This window comes from Erinaceus europaeus, chromosome 21 (genome assembly GCF_950295315.1).
Source record: "Erinaceus europaeus chromosome 21, mEriEur2.1, whole genome shotgun sequence".
NCBI classification, from domain to species: Eukaryota; Metazoa; Chordata; class Mammalia; order Eulipotyphla; family Erinaceidae; genus Erinaceus; species Erinaceus europaeus.
The window spans coordinates 15,087,824-15,109,856 of NC_080182.1; the positions used below are offsets into that span (position 1 = coordinate 15,087,824).

The following is a 22,033-nucleotide window of genomic DNA, read 5'->3' on the forward strand; positions in this document are numbered from 1 at the left end:
CCTGCATGTGTGAGGGGCCAGGTTCTGTCCCTGGCACCACCATATGCAAAACAGGGCTTTGGTTTCTCATAAAAATATTTTTAAAAAAAGGTAAAGCAAAAATAATGTTTTATTTCTTAAATGCCTATATATTTACAACCATAAAAATGTCCATACATTATATAACTTAGAAACTACTTCACATTTATTAAAAATTAAAATCTTAGGAAAGCTACTTATAAAAAAAATCAATGACTGATCGGATAATGTCAGATGACTACTATACTATTTAAAATTTTATCCCAATCATGAATAGTATTTATTCAATTGCTTCACTTTACCTTTAAAACCACACTATCAATTTTTAGATGAAAATCTTGTATTGAGACAATAAGACTTTACTCCAGGTGAGTCACATATGGAAGGGAACTTTTAATTTATGGTTTCATTATGGTTCACAGTACAAAGATACATTTTCATGAAGATTACATGATGGATAGATTAAAAACTGAAAAACAAACGAAATACGCTAGCAGAGGACTGTAAATTGCCAAATAAGCATGCGCTGAACTGACAGATCACTTTAGAACATCGTAAGACCTTGATTACTGCCAGCTTTTCTATAATGCTCAGGTTTTCAAAGGTCACTGAATTTTATAATTATCTCCAGACAGTTTTCCTCATGGTCACTTAAGCTTTGTCTAAACAGCTGGGTGTGTTGCCAAGCAACAACACCATCGCCTCTGCTTAGTTCTGCTTCCAAAATAACTTCAGTGGCACCAGAAAAATCATAAGAGCGAAGAGTTTTATCTGTTGGAGGAAAAATAGTTAAGTGAACATGTTGCTTTTGGCGAGTTAAAGAATGTAAAGAAACAATCTGCAATGCATTTTATCTATCTGACTTGTAGGTAAAAATCAACCCATAAAATGGGGCCAGGTGGTGGCGCACCTGGTTGAGCGCACATGCTACAATAGGCAAGGATCTAGGTTTGAACCCCTGGTCCCCACCTGCAAGGGGAAAGCTTTGCAAGTGGTGAAGCAGCGTTGCAGGAGTCTCTCTGTCTCTCTCCCTCTTTAACTCTCCCATCTCCATTTCTAACTCTCTCTATCCAATAAATAAATAAAGATAATAAAATAATTTTTAAAAATCAACCCATAAAAATAAAAATTGTTACCAGCAAAAGAAACAAGTCCTTTGAAAAAAAGAAATAGGGAGTTGGGCGGTAGCTCAGCGGGTTAAGTGTAGGTGATCAGCATAAGGATCCCGGTTCGAGCCCCCAGCTCCCCACCTGCAGGGGAGTCACTTCACAGGTGGTGAAGCAGGTCTGCAGGTGTATTTTTCTCTCTCCCTGTGTCTTCCCTTCCTCTCTCCATTTCTCTCTGTTCTATCCAACAAGGACATCAATAACAACAACAATAATAACTACAACAGTAAAACAAGGGCAACAAAAAGGAATGAATAAATAAATATTTAAAAAAAGAAAAAGAAAAAAGAAATAATTTTGACTCTGTGTTTCACAGTAAAAAAAACACAAGTCCTTTTATTATAATACCAGCAGTATGGATTTTCTTTTTTTTTTTGCAAAAATCTGAGTTAAGTATGAAAAGCTCAGAACTGTATCTTAAAATGTATATTTAAAATAAAGAAATATAAGAACAAGTTCAGTATTAAGTATATGGTTAAATTATGGTTAATTTTCCAGACAAATGCTTACCTCCTATTGGTTCAACTTGTACTGCATCAGACTTCAATTTCCACTGTATTATTCCGGTCTGAAAGGTTTGACTGCTTGTCCTAATGGAAATGCTATCTATTTTCAGGCCAACTGATCCACACTCAAACTTCCAGGAAATAAAAGCTAAAGAAGATCCCTCCTTTCGAGCTAAATACACCTACAAAATAGGAGGGGGAAAAGAATGATCGGAAATAACAGTGTAAATATTCGTACACTATAAGTAGTGTAATGTAAAACAGAGCTAAACCCTCGTGTCAAAGAATATTATGTACAAATGGCTATTAAATACCAACATTTTCACTAATGACGATTTTTATTGGTTAACATTCATTGTATGAATGTTAACCAATAAAGGAGTTAACCAATAAAGGAGTTCCTCCTTCAGCATATTCTTTTCTGGAAAAAAAGACATTATTTGAATACAAGTATCCTAGTAAGGGAGTCAGGTGGTGGCCACCTGGTTGAGCACATGTTACAATGTGCAAGGACCCAGGTTCAAGCCCCCAGTCCCCACAGCAAGGGGGAAAGTTTTGCGAGTGGTGAAGCAGGGCAATAGGTGTCTCTCTGTTTCCCTCCCTCTCTGTCATCCCCTTTCCTCTCAACTTCTGGCTGTCTCTATCAAATAAACAAAAGATTAAAAACCAGACTAAAAATAAAATAAAGCAAAGTATCCTAGTATGTACAACTTTAAAAGGCTGCATATTAGCCAGATTTTGCTACTTTTTTTTTTTTTGTAAATATTCAGCTTTAAGATGCCAGATAAATATGATTCTTACTGCCACCAGGGTTATTGCTGAGGTTCGGTGCCGGCATTATGTATGAATCCATGGCTCCTGATGGCCTTTTTTTTTTTTTCTTCTTTCTTTCTACTTTATTTTTATTTGACAGGACAGAGAGAAATTGAGAGGGCAAGGGAGATAGAGAGAAAGACAGACACCTGCAGACCTGCTTCACCACTCCTGAAGTGTCCTCCCTCAGGTGGGGAGCAGGGTCTCGAACCCAGATCCTTGATCATGGTAATGTGCGTCTATTGGAGTACACCACCAGCCCAGCCCCTTGAAGAAGCCTTTTAAATGCAACTTGTTCTCTCTCTCCCTGTCTTTATCTGCAAAAGTTGGCTTAGAGTGGTGAAGCACCTACAACAACAAGCATGTGATTACTCCTGAATTTACACACTTTGTCAAGTCTTCACTACCAGGTAAGCGGTCCTAGAGCGAGATGGCTGAGCCTCTAAATCAGGATGCCCCAGTCAGCACTAATTACTTAAACCAGAATAACCATGCATCATCAAAGTATTAAGTATCCTGCTCTTACCACTTGCAGTGTGTACACTGTTGAAATCACCCTTGGTCACTGACTGCTCATACTCACCTCTTCTCAGTTACCAACACTCACAGTATTGGTCTTTCACAGTCTGGAACTCATAAGAATCTTACTCTTTAATCATTTATTTTTTATTTTTGCCTCCAGGGTTATCACTAGGGCTCAGTGCCTGCACTATGAATCCACTGCTCCTGGAGGCCATTTTTTTTTTCCATTTTGTTGCCCTTGTTGTAGTTGTTATTGCTGTTGTTGTAGCTGATATAGGACAGAGAGAAATGGAGAGAGAAGGGGAAGACAGAGAGGGGAAGAGAAAGATACCTGCAGACCTGCTTCAACGCTTGTAAAGCGACCCCCCTGTACGTGGGGAACTGGGGGCTCTAACTGGGATCCTTGAGCTGGTCCTTGCGCTTCGTGCCATATGTGCTTAACCCACAGTGCTACCGCTCAGACCCCTCTTTAATCATTTCTATGCTCAAATTCCTATAAACAATGCATTTCTTTGGGGGAAAAACAAATGCCTTAAAAATATCCTATTCCTCATTTATACTACACTTTCCACTATAGTCATGATTATATACTTATCTCTTTGAGACTATCTAATTAGTATTTTTCAAAAACCATTCTATGCATATCACTTGCTTGGTTCCTAATGTCCAGTGTCTCACTCTTGCATCAAACCTAAACAATTTTTTTTTTTTTTGCTATGATGGTTCTCTGGAATTTAATCCAACCTTGAACTGCCAACCTGCTCTTCTTCAAAGCAGTTTTCAATTCAAGTGCATGTAAGAAAATTATAAGCTTCAATACTGTTATAATGTTGATCTTTATGATGAAAACATGGGAAATGCATTGTTATATTTCTATATGCCATAAATATTTAAATTTGATTTAAAAAATTCCAAGGCAATATCTGGAACTCTGAAGAACAACTGAACTTTGGAGATATGGACAAAGAATATTTTTTTTGCTGATAGTTTGAATAATTTCTTAGGCCTGCTTCAAAACAAGGTGTGGGGGGAGAATTAGTTAGTGGTTTAAGAAACAGTTTAGAGTTATTCTGCCAAGTAATAAAAATAAGAGCTATAACAACTCCTTAACTTTCAGAACATATTTTCAACTGTGCATTTCTTATATATTTTATTGTGTATTTGTGAAAATGTATGCCTGGGATCTGGGGATATAAGTCATTAAGTTGAAATATTAAAAAAAAGAAAAAGAAAGAAAACTGTAAGCTGCTTGGAGCACAGATTTGGTATTTATACATGTATATGCTTTTCTCTTTTTCTTTAATATTTTTATTTATTTATTACTGGATGTAGACAGAGAAAAACTGAGAAGGGGGGATAGAGAGAGGGAGAAAGACAGAGAGACACCCTCAGCCCTGCTTCACCATTCATGAGCTTTCCCCCCTGCAGATGGGGACAAGGGGCTTGAACCTGGGTTGTCACACACTATAATATGTGCTTAACCAGGTGCACCACCACCTGGCTCTGTCATACTTTTTTTTTTTCTACAGAAATATCTGACAGTCTCAGGGACAATAAATGAAAATAGCACATAAAATACATCTTCTATCTAACTAGCCTACAGCAGCATTTAGTCATCAAGTAAAAAAAAAAAATCAATGCTAGCATTTTACTGATATTCTATATTTGGCAACCAAAAGCTATACTATCTCTAGGTTAATATGACATTAAATTTAGTTTGAATGTTTTGAAAATTCAGTGAGTAGGAGTAAAACAACCATTCTTCAAGAAAAATGACTGTAACTTCTCACACTAGGTATGTATAGTCAACTACTGTTCCAAATGGCAAACTTAGATGTGGGCAACAATTCACTAGATTTCAGAGCATCTTTACTAAAAGATTTTCACTTGTTTTTACTGCATGTTCCTCTTATAACTGTCTATAAGAAAAAAGTGAGGCCCAGGATAACATAAATATTCCTGGGAGTCATTTTCTAATGACTAAATCTAATCTATCCTAAATTACTAAGTTATCCTAAATTATTGGGTATCTAGGAGTTACTCATAATTTAATTAGTCCTGCAAAGGGGGTTACTGTGAAAGGGAACCATTCAGAGAAGATGAGACAAAGAGAATGTTAGAACTTCTCAAGAATGAAACCTCCTAAGAACATTCAAGGAACAGCATCTGAATCTAAAGTATCTATGCTAATCTGTTTTGTTTTGAATTTTTCTATCCTGTATAAAAATACTATGGTACAATTTTTTTTGCCCATATATCTAATCATTCTTGTATTTAGCAACCTTTATCAAACTACACATTAGGGATCATGCTAGATACATGGATGCTGAAAATTCAAATATGAGTAGAAAAGGGCTGAGGTATTGGCCAAAGGGATAGTAATTATCTAGTAAGAGAGAAAAGTATTCTCACACGTTTGCTGACTTGATATCATGAAGACTATATAGACAGACAGCAGGTGGGTAAAGGTGAAATGGATTCAGTTAAATTCTAAAGATCAGAATAGATTTATCTAACCAAAAGGCAAGTAAAGAGGTTCTGCAGAGAGGGGGAAAGGGAAGTGCAGTCACTACATAGAGAGAGCAAGGGGGTAGGCATCTCGGTACAAAGAAGACCTGGTAGGAAGGCTAGAGACGTGGTCTTTTCTTTCAAACCCTCACCTCTTAGTAACAAGTGAGGTTTAGGCAATGTTTTAGTATGAAGGAAGAGTATTTTTTTTTTTTTTTGTCTCCAGGGTTATTGCTGGGGCTTGGTGCCTGCACCAGGAATCCACTGCTCCTGGAGGCTGTTTTTTCCCTTTTGTTGCCCTTGTTGTGTTATCGTTGTTGTGGTTATTGTTATTGTTGTTGGATAGGACAGAGAGAAATGGAGAGAGGATGGGAAGACAGAGAGGGGGAGAGAAAGAAAGACAACTGCAGACCTGCTTCACTGTTTGTGAAGCGACTCCCCTTGCATTACAGTGCTCAAGGACCTGGGTTCAAGTCTACAGTCCCCACCTGCAGGGGGACAGCTTCACGAGTGGTGAAGCAGTGTCGCAGGTGTCTCTGTCTGTCTCCCTATTTCTCCCTTCCTCTCAATTTCTGGCTATCTCTATCCAATAAATAAATACAGCTTAAAAAGAAAGTATCAGAACAGATGCAGGGAGAGAGACTAATTAATAATCTATCAACTTCACTTTTATCAAGGTGTTATCACTTGTCTCCCAAAACAGTGCAGGTCTTCCTGGTACAGCTTTTTATATTCTTTTCAGTCCGACACTCATTGAACAATGATTTAACTAAACAGTGAAATTTAGTGAATCTCTGTGCTATTGGAAGGATAATTCTTTGAGAGGATATACTTATATATACCTATATCTATATATACATCTATATATAGATATATATATAGAGATATATAAAGAGAGAGAGATATTCATTCAATATCGGAGAGCAATGTACATGTGATGTGCCCAATTCCAGGTTTGAGATTTTTCAGGAAAGTTATACCAGGAAATAGGCTTCTATAACTGAATAGAGCTAGAAAATTCCTATTTTGGGACATGGTAGTTCAGAATTAAAATACTGGAGGTCAGGCAGTAGCACAGCGGGTTAAGTGCACATGGCACAAAACGCAAGGACTGGTGTAAGGATTCCAGTTTGAGCCCCTGGCTCCCCACCTGCAGGGGACTCGCCTCACAAACAGTGAAGCAGGTCTGCAGGTGTCTATCTTTCTCTCCCCCTCTCTACCTTTCCCTCTGCTCTCCATTTCTCTCTGTCCTATCCATCATCAACAACAATAATAATAATAATCAAAAAACCACAACAATGATTAAAAAAACAAGGGCAGGAGCAGCAATGTCCAAACAGAAATCATTTATTTTGATTCGACTTCCGGAGGCGGAGCTACGAGCAGTAGATCGCTTTCTCTCCTCTCCTCTCCTCTCCCGGATCAACTAGGAATACCAAAGGAGACCACCCGGACCGAAACAAGACAGGACCAGAATGACCACAGAAACCCAGTAAATCACCTGTGAGTACAAACACGTGTGGCTGGTGAGAGAGAGGAGAGAGGGGCCTAAGGAGAGATTAAGTGACTGCTAACAGTTCGACAGTTTGTCAGTGGAGACACCACCTCCAGTTTGCTCCACCAACAAGGGGACAGCTGAAGGGAGGAAAGGACTCCCCAGAGACTCACCAAGTACAACTCTGAGTCTCCATTGCTACTACCCTCAGAATCTGGAGCAGCAACAGGGAGGGACACCAGGGCACAGAGATCTAACCGGGAAACTCAGGAGAAGACCTATACCTCGGTGGCATAGCTGAAGGGCTGTGAAAGTCTCTTTGCATAACCACTGGATTATCTCTGCCACACCCTGCTTTATCTCTTGGTCAGGAGTCATTGATTAAGCCAAGAAGCCTATTGATAGTTTAAAAGCCCTCAGGCTACCATAGCCTACAGGGGAAAAAAAAAAGGCTTTTACACCACTGAACTCCAACTCAGGGATTGAAAAAACTGTTAACTTATATAAAATGGTTAACACAACAAGAAAAAATAATGGAGACTCGAACCAGGACAAGAGTCCAGCTAAAAGTCCTCCAGAGGGCGAAGCACAAAACAACGAGTTCAACATCCAAACATTAGCTAAGGAAATAATAACAGGAGTGAGTAAAGAATTTGAAAAAATTGTAATCAGAACTGCAGGAACAACAAATGAGAATATGGAAGAAAATTCTAATAATCGCATGGTTATTAGAGAGCTGAAAGCTGAAATTGCTGAGCTAAGAAGGCAACTAGCTGAACAAGCTAAAACAGTATCAGAGCAGGGCAACAAAATAGATGAACTCCAGAAAGCAGTAGAGGGCAGAGAGAATAGAATCAATGAGGCTGAAGACAGAATTAGCAAGATTGAGGATGAATTAGAGACAACTAAAAAAGAAGTAAGAGATCTCAAAAAGAGATTAAGAGATGCTGAAAACAACAACAGAGTCCTATGGGATGACTTCAAAAGAAACAATATACGCATTATTGGCTTACCAGAGGAAGAAAGAGAAGGGGAGGAAGAAAGCGTTCTCCAGGCCATAATAGCTGAAAATTTCTCTAGTCTAGACAACACCAAAGACATAAAGATTCAAGAAGCCCAGAGGGTCCCAAACAGAATTAACCCAGACCTAAAGACACCAAGACATGTCATACTTAGATTGGAAAGGAATAAGGATAAAGAAAGGATCCTCAAGGCTGCAAGAGAAAAACAAAGAGTCACCTACAAAGGAAAACCCATAAGATTAGCAGCAGACTTCTCCATACAAACACTACAGGCCAGAAGAGAATGGCAAGATATCTATCGAGTGCTCCATGAGAAAGGCTTTCAGCCAAGAATACTATATCCTGCTAGATTGTCATTCAGACTAGATGGAAGCATCAAAACCTTCTCAGACAAGCAACAGTTGAAGGAAGCAACCATCACCAAGCCTGCCTTGAAAGAAGTTCTGAAAGGTTTCCTATAAACAACCAGACCACCACAAATAGAATATATATCAAAACACTCTAAAACTCTACAAGAATGGCGTTAAAATATCTTCAATCTTTGATATCAATAAATGTCAATGGCCTGAATTCACCTATTAAAAGACACAGAGTAGGAAGATGGATCAGAAAACACAACCCAACAATATGTTGTCTACAGGAAACTCACCTAACGCAACAAGACAAACACAGACTTAAAGTGAAAGGATGGAAAACTATCATTCAAGCCAATGGCCCACAAAAAAGGGCAGGAACAGCTATTCTCATATCTGACACGATAGACTTTAAAATAGATAAGATTAAAAAAGATAGGAATGGACACTACTTAATGCTCAGAGGATCAGTCAATCAAGAGGAATTAACAATTATTAATATCTATGCACCCAATGAGAAGCCATCTAAATACATCAAACTTCTACTGAAAGAGCTACAGCAATATATTAACAGTAACACAATCATAGTAGGGGACTTCAACACCCCACTATCTCAACTTGACAGATCATCCAGGAAGAAAATCAGTAAAGACATAAGGGAGCTAAATGAAGAGATAGATAAACTAGAACTATTGGACATTTTCAGAGTCATTCATCCCAAGAAACTGGAATACACATTTTACTCAAATCCACATGGATCATTCTCAAGGATAGACCATATGTTAGGCCACAAAGACAGCATCAGCCTATTCAAGAGCACTGAAATCATCCCAAGCATCTTCTCAGACCACAGTGGAATTAAACTAACACTTAACAATCAACAAAAGATTAGTAACAGTGCCAAAATGTGGAAGCTCAACAGTACACTTCTTAACAACTTCTGGGTCAAAGAGGAAATCAAGGAAGAAATCAAAATGTTTCGAGAGTTCAATGAAAATGAAGACACAAGCTATCAAAATATTTGGGACACAGCTAAAGCAGTCCTAAGAGGGAAGTTCATAGCTATACAAGCACACATTAGGAAACAAGAAAAGGCACAAATAAACAGCCTGATTGCACATCTTAAAGACCTAGAAGAAGAACAACAAAGGAACCCTAAAGCAACCAGAAGGACAGAAATTACTAAAGTTAGGGCAGAAATAAATAACATTGAGAATAGGAAAACCATACAAAAGATCAATGAAAGTAAATGTTGGTTCTTCGAAAGAGTAAACAAAATCGACAAACCTTTAGCCAGACTCACAAAACAAAAAAGGGAGAAGACCCAAATAAATCGGATAGTAAATGAAAGAGGAGATATCACAACAGACACTGCAGAAATTCAACATATCATGCGAGGCTTCTATGAACAACTATATGCCACCAAGTTAGAGAACCTGGAAGAAATGAATGATTTCCTAGATACCTACCAACTTCCAAAACTAAGTAAAGAGGAAGTGGATAACATGAACAGGCCCATCACAGCTAATGAAATTGAAACAGTTATCAAAAATCTTCCCAAAAATAAAAGTCCTGGACCAGATGGTTTTACAAATGAATTCTACAAAACTTTCAAAGAAGAACTAATACCTCTACTTTTAAAAGTCTTCCAGAAGATTGAAGACACTGGAATACTCCCTGCCAGCTTCTATGAAGCCAACATCACCCTGATACCAAAAGCAGACAGGGACACAACCAAAAAAGAAAACTACAGACCAATATCTCTGATGAACATAGATGCGAAAATATTGAACAAAATTCTAGCCAACCGGATACAGCAGTATATCAAAAAGATTGTTCATCATGACCAAGTGGGGTTTATCCCAGGCATGCAAGGTTGGTTTAATATACGTAAATCAATCAATGTGATCCACCACATCAACAAAAGCAAGACCAAAAACCACATGGTCATATCAATAGATGCAGAGAAAGCCTTTGACAAAATACAACATCCCTTTATGATCAAAACACTACAGAAAATAGGAATAGATGGAAAATTCCTGAAGATAGTGGAGTCTATATATAGCAAACCTACAGCCAACATCATACTCAACGGTGAAAAACTGGAAGCATTTCCCCTCAGATCAGGTACTAGACAGGGCTGCCCACTATCACCATTACTATTCAACATAGTGTTGGAAGTTCTTGCCATAGCAATCAGGCAGGAGCAAGGAATTAAAGGAATACAGATTGGAAGAGAAGAAGTCAAACTCTCCTTATTTGCAGATGACATGATAGTATACATGGAAAAACCTAAGGAATCTAGCAAGAAGCTTTTGGAAATCATCAGGCAATACAGTAATGTGTCAGGCTATAAAATTAACATTCAAAAGTCAGTGGCATTCCTCTATGCAAACACTAAGTTAGAAGAAATTGAAATCCAGAAATCAGTTCCTTTTTCTATAGCAACAAAAACAATAAAATATCTAGGAGTAAACCTAACCAAAGAAGTGAAAGACTTGTATACTGAAAATTATGAGTCACTACTCAAAGAAATTGAAAAAGACACAAAGAAGTGGAAAGATATTCCATGCTCATGGGTTGGAAGAATTAACATCATCAAAATGAATATATTACCCAGAGCCATCTACAAATTTAATGCTATCCCCATCAAGATCCCAAGCACATTTTTTAGGAGAATAGAACAAATGCTACAAATGTTTATCTGGAACCAGAAAAGACCTAGAATTGCCAAAAAAATCTTGAGAAAAAAGAACAGAACCGGAGGCATCACACTGCCAGATCTCAAACTATATTATAGGGCCATTGTCATCAAAACTGCTTGGTACTGGAACATGAACAGACACACTGACCAGTGGAATAGAATTGAGAGCCCAGAAATGAGGCCCCACACCTATGGACATCTAGTCTTTGACAAAGGGGCCCAGACTATTATATGGGGGAAGCAGAGTCTCTTCAACAAATGGTGTTGGAAACAATGGGTTGAAACATGCAGAAGAATGAAGCTGAATCACTGTATTTCACCAAATACAAAAGTAAATTCCAAGTGGATCAAGGACTTGGATGTTAGACCAGAAACTATCAGATACTTAGAGGAACATATTGGAAGAACTTTTTTCTGCATAAATTTTAAAGACATTTTCAATGAAACGAATCCAATTACAAGGAAGACTAAGGCAAGTATAAACCTATGGGACTACATCAAATTAAAAAGCTTCTTCACAGCAAAAGAAACCACTACCCAAATCAAGAGACCCCTCACAGAATGGGAGAAGATCTTTACATGCCATACATCAGATAAGAGTTTAATAACCAACATATATAAAGAGCTTACCAGACTCAACAACAAGACAACAAATAACCCCATCCAAAAATGGGGGGAGGAATTGGACAGAATATTCACCACAGAAGAGATCCAAAAGGCCGAGAAACACATGAAAAAATGCTCCAAGTCTCTGATTGTCAGAGAAATGCAAATCAAGACAAGAATGAGATATCACTTCACTCCTGTGAGAATGTCACACATCAGAAAAGGTAACAGCAGCAAATGCTGGAGAGGGTGTGGGGTCAAAGGAACCCTCCTGCACTGCTGGTGGGAATGTCAATTGGTCCAACCTCTGTGGAGAACAGTCTGGAGAACTCTCAGAAGGCTAGAAATGGACCTACCCTATGACCCTGCAATTCCCCTCCTGGGGATATATCCTAAGGAACCCAACACATCCATCCAAAAAGATCTGTGTACACATATGTTCTTGGCAGCACAATTTGTAATAGCCAAAACCTGGAAGCAACCCTGGTGTCCAACAACAGATGAGTGGCTGAGCAAGTTGTGGTATATATACACAATGGAATACTACTCAGCTGTAAAAAATGGTGACTTCACCGTTTTCAGCCGATCTTGGATGGACCTTGAAAAAATCATGTTGAGTGAAATAAGTCAGAAACAGAAGGATGAATATGGGATGATCTCACTCTCAGGCCGAAGTTGAAAAACAAGATTAGAAAAGAAGCTTCCAATAGCACAGCTATATACAAGATACTGGGTACTGTACAGCAAACCATAACAAAGGGACTTTTCAAAGTTAACCCAATTAACAAATAATGTGATGATAATATTAACTATTGATTGTCTTTTTGAACCCTAAGACAGCAGGAACCTCACATCTTCACTCTAGAGCCCCTACTCCCCCCAGTCCTGGAACCCTTGGATAGGGCCCACTTTCCCGTATGCATCTCCCAATCCAAACCAAATAATATTGCATCCGCCGATCACAACCTAACCAAAGCAACGATTGCCACCTCAACATGCTTCACCTCAGACTGTATCCAGAGACTTCACGTGTGGAATGACAACCCTTCAGCTTCATTACTCGGGTGAGACCTTTCCTTTAATAGTACACTCTAATTTCATCTCAGGTAGTTCACTTTCTAACAAAGTCCCATAACCTAGATACACACCAGTTTCTGTGAGAGAGAGCTTATGTGCACACGTATCCATAAACTACTGCAAAATATATACCTGAAAGCAGGATTACACTAGAGTTTGCAGTGAGTACCTCCCTAACACTTCCTCTCCACTATTCCAAGCTTGGGATCCATGATTGCTCAACAAATTGTTTGGTTTCATATGTTAACTCTCTTTTCAATCACCAGGTTCCAGATGCCACCAGGATGCTGGCTAGGCTTCCCTGGATTGAAGACCCCACCAATGTGTCCTGGAGCTCAGCTTCCCCAGAGACACACCCTACTAGGGAAAGAGAGGCAGACTGGGGGTATGGACCGACCAGTCAACGCCCATGTTCAGCGGGGAAGCAATTACAGAAGCCAGACCTTCTACCTTCTGTAACCCTCAACGACCCTGGGTCCATGCTCCCAGAGGGATAGAGAATGGGAAAGCTACCATGGGAGGGGGTGGGTTATGGGGATTGGGTGTTGGGAATTGTGTGGAGTTGTACCCCCCCTACCTTATGCTTTTGTTCACTAATCCTTTCTTAAATACAAAATTAAAAAAAAAAAAAACAAGGGCAACAAAAAAGGAAAATAAATAAATAAAATATTAAAAAATAATTAAAATACTGTGTTAGCTGGAAAAATTCAAGTTTTAGTGGCAAAACATTATTTCTGAGTAACATTTTACTTCATATGGCAATTAAGATTACTAAGTACTACATAAAATCAAGTCATAAACTTTGAATAGGGGTCTGTTTCTTATTCATTTACATTATTTCAGCTATTTTCACACACTATAGCCTTCTGGCCACAATGTTTTATTTAGCAATCTCAAAATATGTCGTGTACTCTGTGCTTCTTTCCTACTGTTTTCTCTTGCCTGTGAACACCTACTCATTCTTAAGCGTCCAGCTCAAATGTCACCTGCTCTGTGGAGCTTTGCCCAACACCCACAGCCAGAGCTAATTACTCCCTCCTCGGTGTTTCCATAGCAATGTGCTGATATCCTTATTATAGCACTCTATATCATGGTGAAGATGACTGTTTATGCTTTGGTTTTCTCTGCTGAGAGTAAGTGCAGAAATTACAGTGATATCTTTTTATTCATGTAGCTGAGGACAATGTCTGACACAAAAAGACAATCAGTGTGTTGATAAGCAAAAGAACTGGTAAGTTAAAGCAGCAAGCAATGCTGCGGAGCAGACTTTCTTAGCACAGCTTATTCTCCTCAGTCCACTGCTTTCTCCACTAACACGTCTGGTTATGAGGAAAAGCAGACTGTTTGCTTTAGCTCAGCACATAAAGACTAGTTCTTCGGAGGAATTACATGTCTGCATTTGTTTTCTGTTCAGAGCATTTTTTAGGCTAACAATTGTCTTCCTGAAACTATTCACCTTCTCTCAGCAAGTAAATAATTACAGATACATATATCTTAGCATTTAAATTTTTTATCTTGCTTTTATTACTTTTCTTAAAGAAGGAAGTTCCTAGATCTATAGTTTCAATAACCTTGTAAGTTATTTTTGGTTTAATACAGAAAGATTACCAATATATGTTTTAGAATAAAACTTTATGATTGGGAGGAGAAAACTCCTGGGACTAGTTATCTCTCTCTCATTTGTATTCTATTTAACACTCATAAGCATGTAAAAGATGTTCATAAAGATTAGCAGGTGCTAATTCGTGGCTCTCTTTTTAAAAATTGTTTTTTACTTTAAAATATTACTTATTTAAATGAAAGAGACCAGACCACCGCTCAGCTATGGCTTATAGTGGTGACGGAGACTGAATTTAGGGCTTCAGAGTCTCAGGCATGAGTCTTTTGTATAACCATTATGCTATCTCCCCAGCCCTGTGGCTCTCATTTTCAATCTACCCAATTTGTCTTCTATGTGAACTACTTCCCTTCCAACTTGTACATCTTGGCAAATTAACCTGAAATACTCCTCACAAGATTATTAATCCCTATGAAAATCTATCAGTAGTATAGTTAGATCGACTAAGATAATATGAATAGCTCTGATTTTATCTTTATATGTCTAAGGAGTAGTGTAGCTGAAAAGCAAAATCCCTTGTAATAGATAACATGTGATAAAATGTATTAAAAATGAAAAGTGCCATAATTCTAGCACACATTTCTTTATTTTTAAGGATTAACAGAATAAATACCAATGTAGCTGCTCCTTTTTCCACATTCTATGAAATGAAAGTATGTCAGACGGTTAGCTTTGAGATCTTTGGACTAAAATTATACTTCCTTTTCTTTTTTAAAGAAACATTTTTCTTTTTAATTTTTTTAATTAACTTTATTTATTCTTTGGATAGAGACATCCAGAAATTAAGAGGGGAGGAGAAGATAGTGAGGGAGAGAGACAGAGAGATACCTTCATCACTCACAAAGCTTTCTTCTGCAAGTGGGGACCAAGGGAACATGGGTTCCTTGTGCAATGTTAACATGTGTGCTCAACCAGCTGTGCCACTACCCAGACCCAAACTATACTTCCCAACAGAATTATTCAGATAATTCGTATATATCTATACAAGAAATAAATAGTAATATGCTTCACATATTCGTATAAGCACTAGCCATATAAGTTGGTCATCACTTCATAAGTTCTTTCCTGGAATGTGTAAAATTCAGTCTCTGATAAAAATGGGTATATCCTTGATATAAATGCATAGATTTCTAATGGATACCTAATTAAATATCAATAGTATACTTTCTTACTAGCTAAAAAACTAAAAGCAATTTTGGTATGATGTTACTAAAATAATAAAGTTCATCTATACTTGTTTAAACAATGACAAAAGTTCTACACAGTTTCACGCATTATATTACCATGTTCCAATCTGTTTCAACTTTTCGGAATATGGAGTCCATTTTCCATACACCATTCTCCCATCCAGAAATCATTTGATTATTATTTGAAACCCGAACATATTGATCTTTCACAATATTGTAGCAAAGGCGGAGCTGTTTAGAAATCTTCTCATTTTCACAGGGAATAAACACGGCTTCTTTGCTCTTAAAAAGAAAACAGAATTAGTTTGCAACACAATGGAAGGTATACATATTAAGCATATTTATAGAAGTCCAGGAGATGGTGCAGTGAATAAGGCAGTGGACTCTCAAGCATGAGGTCCTAATCTCAATCCCTGGCATTCCACATGCCAGAATGATGCTCTAGTTCTCTCTCATTAATAAACAAATATTTATACTATGTTTACATCACACACACACATACACACACACACACACACACACACACACTAAGCCCTCCTTATTTTAGAAAAGAAGAAGGAGGAGGAGGAGGAAGAGAAAGAGAAGAAAAAGGATACACATTTCCTTCCCTCCCACAAAGGCTGGCAGGTTCTATGTTAATGTATATTTACAGCATGTTTAAAAGAGAGACTGCTATACAGTGTCAGATACTCCACTATGTACACCTATATTCACAACAGCACAATTTTAAAAAATTTATTTATTTATTTATTCCCTTTTGTTGCTCTTGTTGTTTTATTGTTGTAGTTATTACTGATGTCATTATTGTTGGATAGGACAGAGAGAAATGGAGAAAGGAGGGGATCACAGAGAGGGGGAAAGAAAGATAGATACCTGTAGACCTGCTTCACTGCCTGTGAAGCAACTCCCCTACAGGTGGGGAGCCAGGGGCTCGAACTGGGATCCTTAAACCCGTCCTTGCGGTTTATGCCATGTGTGCTTAACCCACTGCACTACCGCCCGACTCCCAGCAGCACAATTTTTAATAGCCAGAACTTGGAAGCAACCTAGGTGCCCAACAACAGGTGGGTAGCTGAGAAAGTTGTGGTATATATACAAAATAGAATACTACTCATCTATTAAAAATGAAGGATTCATCTTCCTCATATCATCTTGGATAAAGTTTGAAGGAATCATGTGAAGTGAGATAAGCCAGAAAGAGAAGGATGAATATGGGATGATCTCACTCCTAGACAGAAGATGAGAAATAAGAACAGCAAGGGGAAAAACAAGGTAGAACTTCGACTAGGTTTGGTGTAGTGCATCAAATTAAAGGACTTGGTGGCAGGGGTGGGACTTACAGGTCCTGGTGCATGATCACGGAGGAGGACCTAGGCAGAGGGTGAGTGTTTTGCAGAAAACTGAGAAATCTTACACATGTATCAACAATTGTATACACTGCAAATCACTCGTCCTCTCAGTAAAAAACAAACAACAACAACAACAAACCTCTTCCCTTACTTCTACGCTTTTGTCATGTTACTCTCCTTTTTGTTTCTCAAAAAATCTCAGGTTTATTCCTACTTCAAGGCCCTGATCTATGATGTTCTCTCTCTCGGGAATGCTATCCTTACTTTTCCCCCTATCCTTGATTCTTTCTCATCCTTCAAGATCCAACTTAAAGCCTTTCATTCTAAGGTCCTTTGCTGACATTCAAAGCTAGAAGAATCTCTGGGATAATCTTCTACACAGGGGAAGTTACTATAAAAGTTCACTATATCAATTTCTGTACTAGTGATAGGCCTGTTCAGGCTATTTCACTCTTGGGTCAGGATTTGCAGCAAGTGGCATGATTCTAAAAATGCATCTAGTTCCTCTAGGTTTTCCAATTTGTTTGTATAAAGAAGTCCATAAGATTCTCATATGATTTTTTGTATATATGCTTCTTCAGTTGTAATTTCACCTTTCTCATGTTTTTTATCTTTTATTTATTTTATAGAGTAGCGAGAAATGAGAGGAAAGGAGATGTGTAGAGAGAGAGAGAGAGAGAGAGAGAGACTCCTGCAGCCCTGCTTCACCACTTGTGAAGCTTTCCTCCTGCAGGTGGGGACCAGGGGCTTGAACCCAGGTCCTTGCGCATTGAAACATGTGTGCTCAACCAGATGTGCCTCTTTCTCATTTTTGATTGTTGTTTTATCAGTTTTCTGTTGGTGAATCTAGCCAGTGGTTTATCTATTATATTTCTGAGGCACTAGCTCTTGATTTCAGTGAAATTTTAAACTGTTTTTTATGTCACTGACTTTTGCTCTGATTTTGATGATTTCCCTTCTTCTGCTGACTACTGGTTCTCTTTGTAGTTCCTTTTCTAGTTGCTTCAACTGTAGTGTTAAACAGTTCATTTGAGATTTCTCTTCTTTGTTATTGTTGGCCTGAACTGCTATCAACTTCCCTCTTGTGACTGCTTTTGCTGCATCCTGCAGGGCCTGATAAGTGGTTCCTTTTGGCTCTGCAAAAAAGTTTCAATTTTTTTTTTCACTAACCTATGTATTTATTATTCAGAAGTATATTGTTTAGTCTGCACATTTCGGCAGAATTTCTTTTTCTTGAGTTGATTTTAGCTCCACACTATCATCATCTAAAAGATACTTTTCATAATTTCAATATTCACATATTTACTAAGGCACATGGTCAATCCTTGTGAATGTTCCATGTGCACTTGAGAAGAATGCTCATTTGTTTCTTTTCGGATGCAAAGTTCTGCACAAATCAAAAGATGACAAGTATTGGTGAGGATGTGGCAGAAAAGAACTCTGGTACACCGTTGGTATGAATGCAAACAGCTATAGTCCCTATGGAAAACAGTATAGAGAACTCTCAAACAAATACACATGGAAAGACCTTATGATTCAGCAATGCCACTGCTAGACATATATGCCAATGACATGAAAATACCCTAATTCAAAGGGACATACACACCCCTATGTTCATAGCTGAATTACTCACAATAGCAAATGAGTGGAAGCAACCTACATGCCCGTAAACATAAGTGGGTAAAGAAGTTACAGAATATATACAATGTGGAATAATACTCTAAATTAGAAAAAGACATTGTGTCTTTTGGGACAAAGTTGATGGATTATGCTTAATGAAGTAAGGAAGGAGGTTTAAAACAACTACTGGATGACTTCACTCATATGTGAAATATAAATTGAAACACAGGAAATTGAGGGGTAAAAAAAAAAAAGCAGCCAACTATTTCCAAGATTTAGGAAGAACTATAGTGATTGTTGTTGAAGGTAGGACACAGAACTCTAGTGGGGAGTGCAGAGTAGAACCATTCTCCCGTAATTACTATGGTACTGTAAACCATTATAAAATTCCAAATAAAAATGTTTTTAAAGAAAGACAAACTTCAAAAAAAAACTTTCTTTTTTCTAATTTCCAATTTTTATAGACTAAAAAAAAAAATTAACCAAAAAAAGAGTTTGGTGGCAGCAACTTCTTTTTCTTCTTCTTTTTCCAATTTTATTCTCTAATTCCATATGAGTGAACTTATCCAATAATAGTCTTTTACCTCTTTATTTAATTCACTAAGCATAATCACACCCAGTTCCATTCATTTTGTCCCAAAGGATATATTATCTTTTTAAATGGCACAGTAGAATGACTTATTTTTATGAGAGAGAGAAAGACAGGGAGGGAGGGAAGAAGAGACGAGAGAGAGGAAAAAGAGAGAGAGAGAAAAAGAGAGAGAGAATGAGTGTAAGAATGAGGGAGGGGGGTCGGGTGGTAGCGCAGCTGGTAAGTGCACTTGGCGCAAAGTGGAAGGACCAGCAAAAGAATCCCGGCTCCAGCCCCTGGCTCCCCACCTGCAGGGGAGTCTCTTTACAGGTGGTGAAGCAGGTCTGCAGGTGTCTATCTCTCCCCCTCTCTCGATTTCTCTCTGTCCTATTCAACAATGAACGACATCTACATCAACAACAATAATAGCCACAACAAGGCTACAACAAGGGCAACAAAAGGGGTAAAAAAAAAAAAAAAAAAAAAAAAAGGCCTCCAGGAGCAGTGGATTCATGGTGCAGGCACTGAGCCCCAGCAATAACCCTGGAGGCAAAAAAAAAAAAGGCCTCCAGGAGCAGTGGATTCATGGTGCAGGCACTGAGCCCCAGCAATAACCCTGGAGGCAAAAAAAAAAAAGGAGGTAGTGGGGAGTCAGGCCGTAGCACAGTGGGTTAAGCACAGGTGGCACAAAGCACAAGGATGAGCATAAGGATCTGAGTTTGAACCCCAGGCTCCCCACCTGTAGGGGAGTCGCTTCACAGGCGGTGAAGCAGGTCTACAGGTGTCTGTCTTTCTCTCCCACTCTCTGTCCTCCCCTCCTCGCTCCATTTCTCTCTGTCCTATCCAACAACTACAACATTAATAACAATAATAATAACTACAACAATAAAAAGATAACAAGGGCAGCAAAAGGGAATAAATATTAAAAAAAAAAAAAAAAAGAATGCTTGCTCAGTGGAGAGGCCCTTGGGATTGAATTGGGATCTCTTAGGTCTAGATAATTCAAGTCACTAATTCCCAATTCTTTCCTTCTCTCTTTTTAATTTTAACTTACTTTTTTGTTGGATAGAAAGAGAGAAAAGTTTAGTAGGGCACCAAAGTAAAAACCCTGGGTTGAGGGTGAGGTTGGATGGTCGGCTTGGGGGGAGGATGAGATGGGACACAGTCTTTTGGTGGTGGGAATGGTGTGTATGTCCACTCCTACTAATTCGTAGTCAGATAAATCACTAAGTAATATGAGAGGGGAAAAACTGATTGAATGTCTCAAACTTTTTAAAGCACAGACTGAGTCTTTTTAATACATAGGCTGAGTCTTTGATATGTTGACTCTCTCAAAAGCCTAGACCAAGGAGAAAAGAAGCAACCAGTGACACAGCTATATACAAATAATGTCAAAGGACATAAATTAGGGTGATGTTGTGTATGATACAGCAAATCCTAACAAAGGGATATTTCAAAGTTAACCCAATTGCCAAATAATGTGATTACAGCAATAACTATCTATTGTCTACTTAAACCCTAAGACAGCAGGAGCCTCCCGCTTCCTCTACAGAGCCTGCCTATATTTCCTCCAGTCCTGGAACCTCTAGGGTTAGGCTCACTTTCCTGCATGCTTCTCTCAATTCATACCAAATGATATTGCATCCACCGATCCTAACCTAATCAACGCAACGAGTACCACCTCAGCATGCTTCACTTCAGACTATGTCCAGAGACGTCAGGCATGGAATGTCAACCCTTCAGCCTCATTACTCTGGTGAGACCTTTCCTTTCATAGTATTCTCTAATTCCATTCCAGAAGGTTCACTTCCTAACAAAAGTCCCAAAATCTATATATAGACCAGGTTCCGTAAGATAGAGCATATGTTCACATGTATCCATAAATTAGGTCAAAATATATACCTGAAAGCAAAAATACACAATAGTCTGTAGTGAGTCAGTATAAAGTTTGTAATGAAATAGTGTCTACTTAGACATAGATACCCTCCTCACCTACTTCCTATTACAGTACTCTCATTCACTCCAAAGCTAAGCTTAGCAAAGCAAGGACTGCAAAAGCTGAACAAGGGCAAGAGACTGGCATACTTTAAGATGACTCTTTAGTCACTATCAGGCCACCCCATCAGCTGGGGTCCTATTTGGGGAGTCCTGAGATTCCCAAACAGACATGATGGGCCCAGACCATGAATAAATCCCTCTCCATTGTTACTGGTCATTTCTATCAGGAACAACAAAATAGAACCCTTTGTGGACCCCATAGGACCTTGCCCTCAACTTGGATCAACAACAGTAGAGAATGTTCCATCCTCCGAAGGGATGGAACATACTCTGTGCTACACCTGAGGAAAATGGGTCGATATTGGGGCAGCTTGGAATGTTCCTACTCATGACCACAGAGTGTGAGCTCAGATCTACAGGGATGCAGAGGTCACATAGGCTCCTAAGCTGAAGATGGGCCCCAGATCACATGAAATCAATGGGGTTAGTCGAACCTGAAATGGAATTGGAGTATTACACCAAAGTAAAAGACTCTGGGGTGGGTGGGTGGGTGGGGAGAATACAGGTCCATGAAAAATGATGAATGAAATAGTGGGGGTTGTATTGCTAAATGGGAATCTGGGGAATGTTATGCATGTAAAAAAAAAAAAAAAAAGTAGAAACGCAAAGCAGAAATTGACTGAGTTTGGAGTATGGCACCAAAGTAAGAAAGCAGAAGTATACTAGAGTTTGCAGTGAGTACCTCCCTAATACTTCCTCTCCACTTTTCCAAGCTTTGGGTCCATGATTGCTCAACAATTTGTTTGGCTTTGTATGTTAACTCTCTTTTCAGTCACCAGGTTCCAGGTGTCATCAGGATGCCGGCCAGACTTCCCTGGATTGAAGACACCACCAATGTGT

At 38.6% G+C, this 22,033-nt stretch overlaps 1 protein-coding gene across 2 annotated transcripts in view; it reads right to left on the reverse strand.

The window, feature by feature from the left end:
• Window positions 1-391: 391 nt before the first annotated feature.
• NGLY1 (N-glycanase 1) overlaps window positions 392-22,033 on the reverse strand; it is a 79,939-nt gene continuing 58,297 nt past the window's right edge. For both annotated transcript variants that reach the window (XM_060180442.1, XM_060180441.1), the window contains 3 exons: window positions 15,692-15,877; window positions 1,695-1,872; window positions 392-789 (listed from right to left, as the gene is read on the reverse strand). In XM_060180442.1, coding sequence (XP_060036425.1) covers window positions 617-789; window positions 1,695-1,872; window positions 15,692-15,877 — 537 coding nt within the window. In that variant the 3' untranslated portion in view covers window positions 392-616. The remainder of the gene's footprint in view (window positions 790-1,694; window positions 1,873-15,691; window positions 15,878-22,033) is intronic.